A 9875-nucleotide genomic window follows, 5' to 3' on the forward strand; every position below is an offset into this window, starting at 1 on the left:
ACTTATCTCAGTTGGAATGATTACCACATTTTAGCCAGTCTTTATTATGTCAGATGAGGAAGAACACGAAGTGATGCTGTGACAAAGAATTATAATGAAACAAAACGCGTTCGTAAAACGCACCATATTCATAATCAGATAACCAAAATGTGAGTATTTTATCAACTGTTTATGTCAGTATCGAATATCAATATCGGAACCATCGCTAGGAGCGTCCAAACAAAGACATGTGCGCTACACTGCAGGTAGTATCTAGCCGCCCATTATTATCGTCATTATTACATGCATATCATCTGCATATAATTATTACTTTATTATCGTTTTTATATCGGAATCTATAGAGTAAGCAAATCGAAGTAAATTAATGCCTGCATTGCACCAGGCAATTACCCGAATGTACATGTCATTCCCTTATTTATCGCAGTGTACAAACAACCTATCAGCACAATCATGAAGCTCGCCCTGGTACTGCTCGGCCTCCTGATGACCGTCTCTCTCGGCAGCTCGGCCCCCAGCCGAGAAGACCTGAAGAAGGAAATTCTGGAAAGCCTGGTCAAAGGTAAAGGTCTCATCTGCTCCAAGTAGTGTGCGGGACAACTGTCCATTCTATTTCTCAATACAAAATCCTCTTATCTCTCAAAATGTGGAAAATATGTAACAGATTGAGATTGTAATAAGCATATTGTCTTGGCTCTACGGCAGAAAGAAAATGAATATATTACGATAGTTGTAAAATTGTTTTGTTTTGTTTGTTTGTTTGTTTGTTTGTTTGGGGGTGGGTTAATAATGCAAGAGTAAGCAGGGGACGTCTGACAGACACAGAAAGTGAATTTGGGTGGCTTATAAAGGGTAAAAGAAAAAAGAAATCGAGCGATAATTGCCAATTATGGCAAGAGGAAGATTTTGAGACAGAATATAGAAACATATAGCTTAATATTGACAGTAGGAAAGGAAAATGTTACTAAAAGGTGAAAAAAGAAGGTTTATATAATTATGGTTCACAAACGTTGAGAAAATACAGTATAAGAATTGTTCGGTAACATTTGACGAAAGAAGAAATAAAAATCTAGAGTGATACCTGAAGAGGAAATATATCAAGCCGTCTAAGTGTCAAAACATCCGTCTAGTTATATAGTTATAGGCAATATTTTCGCGATGTGTTCTTGTGCTCTTAAGTATTATTTCCAGCAAAACAGAAATTAATGGTAAGAGCCATTGATTGCAAAGGTTAGCACTTGTTTTGTTTTTTCTATACTATAAACTTGACTTCGAACAGTGAAACAGCCATCCCTGAGCCGTGGCTGTTGTAATTTATTTAAGAAATTCTGTGTTGAATATTGCAGCTACTGACAACAACATAAATTGAAAGTTTATGTTGAGTCTGAGAACGCAATAGTAACTTTTAAAACTTTGAGATATCGAGCATTGTGATTTTTTATATAGTCGCCCTCATTTGGTCTACATGTAAAAGCCAACATAAAGAAAATCATAAATGTAATACTAAAATAGACCATCAACTTTTGTCATTGATCATAATTTTTATACATTCGACTATAGGCCTAATGGTTGATCTTTGTATCTTTTGTTTTGTTTGATTTTTTTTTTCAGGAGGAAGGCAATAATGATTCAGAACAAGGTCAATGAACAATGATGAAATTGACACTCTTGTCACAGTATTTTACTCTGCCATTGTGTTCACTGCAATTCCGCACGTAGATAACTTCCGCACCGAAGGCTTTTGGGACACTCTGAAGAGCTATGGAAGCAAGGCCTTGGCAGGAGCGAAGAAAGGATGCGCGCTGGTAAATGGTGCATCCGACGCAGAGCTAGGTAAGCTATATAGAAAAAAAAAAATCAAGCCGAAAAGGCAGACATTAAATCAAATCATATTTAATTTAGTACAATTCAATTCAGCTCAATTCAATTCAACTGAATCCAAATCAATGATTCTATGCTCCCATTGAAGAAAAAGTAATTTACAAATTTATATATGCACATTTAAACATGATATACACATAAAAAATGTACCCCAATCAAAATAGCGTAACTTTTTAAGGACATGGTTTTGAACAGAATAAAGTAGTAGGCATGGGCGTAAATCCCGGGGGGGATGGGGGGGATATATCCCCCCCTGAAATGGAGGAGGGGGGGGATGGCCTGTACAATCATCCCCCCCTGAATTTTGAGGGGGAAAATGGAGGAAGCAGAAATGTGATTGTATAAATTTTGGCATATTGCATGACGTTTGTACGCCGGCCTTCAGACAGGTAACAGAGCTGAACAGTATTCTATTTGTAGGAAAATGTATAATTTTCTCAAGCGCTCGCTCGCTTCGCTCGCTCGCGAAGAAAGTAACATCGACATACACTGTAAGGTATGGCTCAGGCGTTGACAACGTCAAATAGTATAGGTCTACATATAAACATGCTATGACGCGAGTAACTGGGGACCATCTGCAAAATATGTACGAACACATACAAACAAACAATAACAACAACTTTATCGCCACAATTGAATCCCCTCCATTTCCTGAATCATTCCTGAGAAACGACAGTGACTGATGACTCAGTCAGGATACATCTATGGGCATACCAAGGGAAGATCAGGGACGTCGAATCTATGGGGGGCAAAGGGGCATTTGCCCCGCCCCAAAGGAAGTGTTTAGACAGACAAATCATTTATCCCCAAGCAATTCCCGAGATGAGGACAAATCTCGAACTTTCTAAATGGAAAATTGTCCAAATATCGCCAGAACTATGCACCAGATTGTTGTATTGCAATCATGAACATGCAAAAGGTCCGCTATACAGGATAAGGGATAAACTTTGTACACTTTTGACATAGACGTATATTCCCTAATTTATCAAAGAGTGTGCAGCAGATCTTTCACTTAACAAAAGCAACCTAATATGTATAGAGGCGTCGATGGGGGAGGGGGATGGTTCTCAAATAAAAGTGGGACAAACAAAAGCGAAAAATATAGCTACAAACGGCAGTTTTGGAGTGTAAAATTTTAAAATTTTAAAGCTCGCTCGCTCCGCTCGCTCGCATTTAACCGCTATGCCATTCTCCTGATGTTGCTGCCAGTGATTGACAGCAGGTGCACCCGGTGCGCCCCCCTTAATTTCTAAAGCGAAAATATAGCTACAAACGACAGTTTTTAGGACTGGAAAATGTCAAAATTTTCAAGCTCACTCGCTTCGCTCGCTAGCATTTAATCAGTATGCCACTCTCCTGATGTTGCTGCCAGTAATTGCCGGCAGTTGCGCCCGGTGTGCCCCCTTAATTTCCAAAGCGAAAAAATACAGCCACAATCGGCAGTCTTTGGACTGTAAAATGTCAAAATTTTCAAGCTCGCTCGCATTTAACCGCTATGCAATTCTCCTGATGTTGCTGCCAGTAATTGCCGGCAGTTGCACTCGGTGTGCCCCCTAAATTTCCAAAGCGAAAAAGTATAGCTACAAACGGCAGTTTTTAGACTGTAAAATGTCAAAATTTTCAAGCTCGCTCGCTCCGCTCGCTCGCATTTAATCGCTATGCCATTCTCCTGATGTTGCTGCCAGTGATTGTGAGCAGGTGCGCCCCCCTTAATTTCCAAAGCGAAAAATATAGCTACAAACGGCAGTTTGGGGACTGTAAAATGTCAAATTTTTGAAGCTCGCTCGCTTCGCTCGCTCGCATTTAATTATTATTCCATTCTCCTGGTGTTGCTGCCAATAATTGCCAGCAGTTTTCGCCCGGTGCGCCCCCTTAATTTCCAAAGCGAAAAATACAGCTACAAACGGCAGTTTTTGGAGTGTAAAATGTTAAAATTTTAAAGCTCGCTCGCATTTAACCGCTATGCCATTCTCCTGATGTTGCTGCCAGTGATTGACAGCAGGTGCACCCGGTGCGCCCCCCCCTTAATTTCTAAAGCGAAAATATAGCTACAAACGACAGTTTTTAGGACTGGAAAATGTCAAAATTTTCAAGCTCACTCGCTTCGCTCGCTAGCATTTAATCAGTATGCCATTCTCCTGATGTTGCTGCCAGTAATTGCCGGCAGTTGCGCCCGGTGTGCCCCCTTAATTTCCAAAGAGAAAAAATACAGCCACAAACGGCAGTCTTTGGACTGTAAAATGTCAAAATTTTCAAGCTCGCTCGCTCCGCTCGCTCGCATTTAACCGCTATGCCATTCTCCTGATGTTGCTGCCAGTAATTGCCGGCAGTTGCACTCGGTGTGCCCCCTAAATTTCCAAAGCGAAAAAGTATATAAACGGCAGTTTTTAGACTGTAAAATGTCAAAATTTTCAAGCTCGCTCGCTCCGCTCGCTCGCATTTAATCGCTATGCCATTCTCCTGATGTTGCTGCCAGTGATTGTGAGCAGGTGCGCCCCCCTTAATTTCCAAAGCGAAAAAATACAGCCACAAACGACCGTTTTTGGGACTGGAAAATGTCAAAATTTTCAAGCTCATTCGCTTTGCTCGCTCGCATTTAATCATTATGCCATTCTCCTGATGTTGCTGCCAGTAATTGCCAGCAGTTTTCGCCCGGTGCGCCCCCCCCCCCTTAATTTCCAAAGCGAAAAAATACTAGTACAGCCACAAAGGACATGTGGGACTGTAAAATATCAAAATTTTCAAGCTCACTCGCTTCGCTCGCTCGCATTTAATCGTTATGCCATTCTGATGTTGCTGCCCGATTGCCGGCAGTTGCGCCCGGTGTGCCCCCATAATTTCCAAAGCGAAAAAATACAGCCACAAACGGTAGTCTTTGGACTGTAAAATGTCAAAATTTTCAAGCTCGCTCGCCCCGCTCGCTCGCATTTAACTGCTATGCCATTCTCCTGATGTTGCTGCCAGTAATTGCCAGCAGTTGCGCCTGATGCGGCCCCCCTTAATTTCCAAAGCGAAAAAAGTATAGCTACAAACGGCAGTTTTTAGACTGCAAAATGCTAAAATTTTCATGCTCGCTCGCTCCGCTCGCTCGCATTTAATCGCTATGCCATTCTCCTGACGTTGCTGCCAGTGATTGACAGCAGTTGCGCCTGGTGTGCCCCCCTTAATTTCCAAAGCGAAGAATATAGCTACAAACGGCAGTTTTTGGACTGAAAAATGTCAAAATTTTCAACGCAAAGAGATTTCACCGTAGGAGGGGGAAACCCCCCTACCATAACATACCCTCCTCCCTCGCTTGATTCGTTCCCTCACATAACCGCTCCTCCTAAGATCAAATCCTGTCTACGCCGATGATAGGCCCCATTATTTAGTAGGCCTTCACAGTGATGTCGCACAGCAAGAGCTGAAATACCACGATTTTGTCATTCAATAATATATTGTGAATATTTCATTTTCTTATTGTTTTTTTTTTCAAGAAGAGAAAACAAAATTTTCACCACAAGTGAGCACCAGATCGCTGAATTTCAGGTCTGAAAATGCAAAATCTTCCTCGTGTGGGAGAGGGATACCCCCCCCCCCCCCCCCATACACACCCTTCCCCCGTTCGGTCGTTCCGCTCCACAAAAAAAAAAAAAAAAAAAAAAATGTTTTCATACTTTTAAGGTCTGATTTTCCGCCGAAAGTCGTCTGACAAGCAAAAAAAAAAAGCAACAAGAACAAAAAGTCTTTATGTTGTTGCTGCCACTTTTCTCCCACTTTATATTTCATGCAAAAGAGTGGGGCATCCGATCCCTGGTAAGTGTGTGTGTGGGGGGGGGGGGAGAGGGGGGCACAAAGCTTCTTCCACCCCCCCCCCCCCCAAAAAAAAAGGCTGCGCCGGTCCGGTTATGGGCTTGTAATCGTGGTGATGGTGACCATCCCCCCCACTCCTCAGTATGGATTTACGCCGTTGGTAGTAGGGGTATTCCTGAGATACTATATTGATTAGTTGATGGAGTCTTTCATCAGCGAGCACACATTGAACACAAAACGGTAATTTCCAAAAGTCACAAGAGTCATTTTTTGGGGGGTCTGATGTGAAAGAAGTTTCACAAATAGTGATAAAGTCTTTAATAAATAAAGCATAATTATTATGCATTTATGTGATGTATAGGCCTAGTATAGCATTAACTCTTGTTTCATCTTTGCAGTGTGGAAACACGACAAAAATATTAGCAACTACCTCGTTTGTTCGCACATCATGTGCTGTTTGATCCACATCGGTAACAATATCAGGTGTAAATTCTTTCAATTAACTAAATTGATTTTGCAACTCTAGGAACGTTGAACGTAGCCGTTTCCCCCGACATTGTGCTCAACCAGACGTATAATATAGACATAATGAATAGACAATTATGATGGACGTATTGATAATGTAGAAAGATTAGTAAAACACTCTCTGAAGGTTTTTCGGAGAATGTAACAATCCGTTCAAAAGCTACATTTCAATTTGTTGGATAATTTCATGTGCTCCCCTCAATAAAATTTTAACAAGCAATTTTACAAATGTTCATTAATCTGATATTTTGAAAATTGCTCATACCCTTGGCCTGTAACTGAGATAGGATATAGGCGGATTTCTCTCATAATTTCTATATCTATGCGTCTTCGCATTTTATCATGTTTATGGTTTGTATGCAGTTATTGCTCCCTGTCATCATTATTAGGTCCAAGACTTCTTAATCATGTTTATTGTTACCATCTAAAGTCTTAGTATTGTGATTTCTGGTGTCAAAAACATAAAATATTGGCAGATGAATTCATGATGATTGTGAGAAGTGACAATGACGACAATGACTAATGATAAAGTGTACTGTTAACATTCACTGGCGGACTCGGGGGGGGGGCGCACAGAGCTTGCGCCCCCTTTATTTTTTGTTGAAGCAAAAGAAAAAAAAACTTAAAAAAAAAAATTAATTGAAACCCGTAAGTATAGCACCAGAAATATTGTGCCCCCCCCCCCCTTTATGGAATTCCTGGATCCGCCACTGGCATTGGTATTATAAATTTTATTAGTACCATTGCTATCAATGTGATAATCATATCTACAGTAATTATCATATTGATGACAATTGTTATAATGATAACTAATGTCATTGTCATCGTCATTATACTTATAATGTCATCGTTTTCATCATACTCGCCATCGTTGTGTCTTTGGTGCCCGTTGCCGCAATCATGGTAATGACGCGAACACTTTTTTTTTGTCCTCCAGCCTTCCGTCTGTCGAGGGCCTTTCCCGAGGCCGTGTCCGAGGACGAATTCCAGGAAGACTGGGATCTCGGAACAATCATGAGCGGAGTCAAAACAGGCTGCAGTATGCTTCATTAGAATCGTCAGGAGTCATTGAAAGTAAGTAATGCATATACACGCCACCTTTTTTTCCGCAGGGGCGGATCTAGCTTTTTATAAAGGGGGGGGGGGGGGGGGGGAGGGTGTGGGAGGGGGACTCCCCCTCCCACAGTAGGGAGAATTTTTGAAAATCTGTGTGTGAAAATGGCGTTTTCTTGCATCTAAAACACTACTATTTTTGGTATAGAGGTCATTGCCATAAATAGAAAAAAATGAAATTACAAGTTAAAAAAAAAAGATAAGATAAAAAAAAAATGGTCCCCGGATTTTTTTTTTTTTTTTTTTTTTTTGGGGGGGGGGGGGGGTTGCAACCCCCCCCCACCCCCCCCCCCCTCTAGATCCGCTTCTTTTTCCCCATGATAATTATTCACTTCCATTCAGATAATACCAGCAACGGCAATTCAATTTACCAATGAGGTACTACAATATTTATCACTGCGGTCTTGTTTGTCATGCTCAATGAACTTACAAGAATATTTCCTTTAGTGAGTAATATTTTAGCACTGTGGAAATAGGAATTTAAGATTGTAACACAAATGTAATTTTTCATTGGTAAGAACAAACAAATAAAATGAAAATACATGTAGTACAGCGATATAACAAAATGGAAGCATGTTATATCTGAAACTTAAACAAGATCATCCCCCTCTCAGCTCCCCCATCCGCCCTTCCTATAACGTCATTATAATTATTACATCACTATAACGCCATTATGGCTATAACGTCATTCCCAATACAGCGATGCAAGAGTGTATATATCACACATGTAGACAATTTATTACATACGTAGATGTAAATGCATATCACACAAACACATACGCAGGTACACATGAGCACACACATACAAAACGCACACATACATTATATGAAAATAAATTAAGTAGATAATGATACGCAAATATATGAATACATAGTCAATACTATATAAACAAGGTAAAAATTTCATCCGCTTGAGCTGTTCAAACGGTCGTATAGCTCTGGCTGGCAGGACATAATATGGATGTTATGGTAATAAGGGGTAATGTTGTCCCAAAATCGAGTAATAAAAATATGGTGTGATTTCAATTCATCTCTTTTCTCCGTTATCTCTTTTTCTCTACAGATCGGCGACATTATAGCATGGATGTTGGACATGGATATGGAATCAGACGCGAACCCTAGTTTGAAAGTCAGATACTGGCTAATATTGAATTTAGACAAAGTTTCTTCTTTGTATTATCGACTTATTTCGTAATACTCCGAAGCCTAAAGGAGACGTAATTATTCTTATACAGGATGTGATCTATATAAAGTAAGATTGAGAAAAATATTCTGGAGGAATTATTTTGTCACTTTGCTTCCTTTCAACAAGCTGAACATTATTTGTTTACTCACCAATGCTGAGTGATTTTAGTAACCCACCACCTCAATAAAATGATCATGAAATCATAATTACAGTGAATGGAAAGTCGTTTGTTGATATAACCCATAAACGCTTGTCGGTGTTGTCCACACAATAGTTTTGCATGTGTGTGCTTGTGTGTGTTTGCTGATGTGTGCGTGTGTGTGTGTGCGGGCGCGCAACTACAGAATGTAATTTTCACTGGCTGGCGTCAATTCGACTATGAGATTTGCTTGAGTGACGGGAATTCAAGATTCAGATTCAAGATTCAACTTTATTTTCACTTCCATCAAATAAACAAAGAAATTATATACATTGCACATAATAATGTACAATTCGTGTTCAACCACGTCTGACTTTCTCTTTCAGTCGAAGGGAAAGAGTCGGTCCCGTGGTGGCTTGTCCTTTGTGGCAACACACACACACACACACACACACACACACACACACACACACAATGATAATAAAATTTCTAAAAACACATGAAAATGATCTACACTCGGGTAATATTTGTCTGTTTAGCGTAAACTCCTTAATTGTACTCTAGCCGTAGACAGCGCAAGAATATGACAGAAACGCACAAAGCACACACACACACACATACACTCTTTTTTTGTCAATATTTTTTTCATATAAACAATATACAAATTATTCTATATTAGAAAAAATACACACACATATCACACACGCACACGAGCGCGCACACACGCACACACATCAAACACACCACACACAGAGCAACACACACACACACACAAACACACACACACGCACAGACGGCATACACACACGAACTCACTCACACACACACACACATTAATTGATTAATAGTTAACCAGGGAGGTGGACTCTTCTACCTCCCCGGTTAAGAGAGGGGTGGTAGGATAGTACAAGGAACTGAGTGTGATCTGCTTAAAATTTAAGATTGAATGCATAAAAAATAAAAAATAAAAATTATCTGTTTGGACACTGGTTGCACTGAACACATTCTTCATTACTCCTCTTTTCAGAAACCAGCGTAATTTTACCCCAAATATACATGTAGATTGAGTGAATGCAGCAATATTAGTAGAACACATCAGTGAAAGTTTAAAGGACAATGTGATACAATTAATCCGTTCAAAAGTTATGAATTTTTGACATTTTGATGATGAGACCGCTGGATTAGAAGACTAGACGTACTACAATCCGTTCAAAAGTGATGAATTTTGGAAATTTTTGTGAC

General features: G+C 40.0%; 1 protein-coding gene across 1 annotated transcript; it reads left to right on the forward strand.

The window, feature by feature from the left end:
* The first annotated feature begins 446 nt into the window (after positions 1 to 446).
* Positions 447 to 8559, forward strand: LOC140230383 (uncharacterized). Its single transcript, XM_072310532.1, has 4 exons — positions 447 to 559; positions 1717 to 1830; positions 7133 to 7269; positions 8372 to 8559. Exons 1-3 carry the CDS (start codon positions 451 to 453, stop codon positions 7246 to 7248), a joined length of 339 nt encoding a protein of 112 aa, XP_072166633.1. The 5' UTR covers positions 447 to 450; the 3' UTR covers positions 7249 to 7269; positions 8372 to 8559.
* The last annotated feature ends 1316 nt before the right edge of the window (positions 8560 to 9875 follow it).

The sequence above is a fragment of the Diadema setosum genome, chromosome 7 (genome assembly GCF_964275005.1).
Source record: "Diadema setosum chromosome 7, eeDiaSeto1, whole genome shotgun sequence".
Lineage (NCBI taxonomy): Eukaryota > Metazoa > Echinodermata > Echinoidea > Diadematoida > Diadematidae > Diadema > Diadema setosum.

Bases quoted from the DNA above. Each gene is read 5' to 3' on its own strand.
- LOC140230383 (XM_072310532.1), top strand. From the start codon at position 451: ATGAAGCTCGCCCTGGTACTGCTCGGCCTCCTGATGACCGTCTCTCTC. The intron at 560-1,716 runs GTAAAGGTCTCA...TTCCGCACGTAG, and splicing joins TCTGGAAAGCCTGGTCAAAG to ATAACTTCCGCACCGAAGGC. The intron at 1,831-7,132 runs GTAAGCTATATA...TTTGTCCTCCAG, and splicing joins TGCATCCGACGCAGAGCTAG to CCTTCCGTCTGTCGAGGGCC.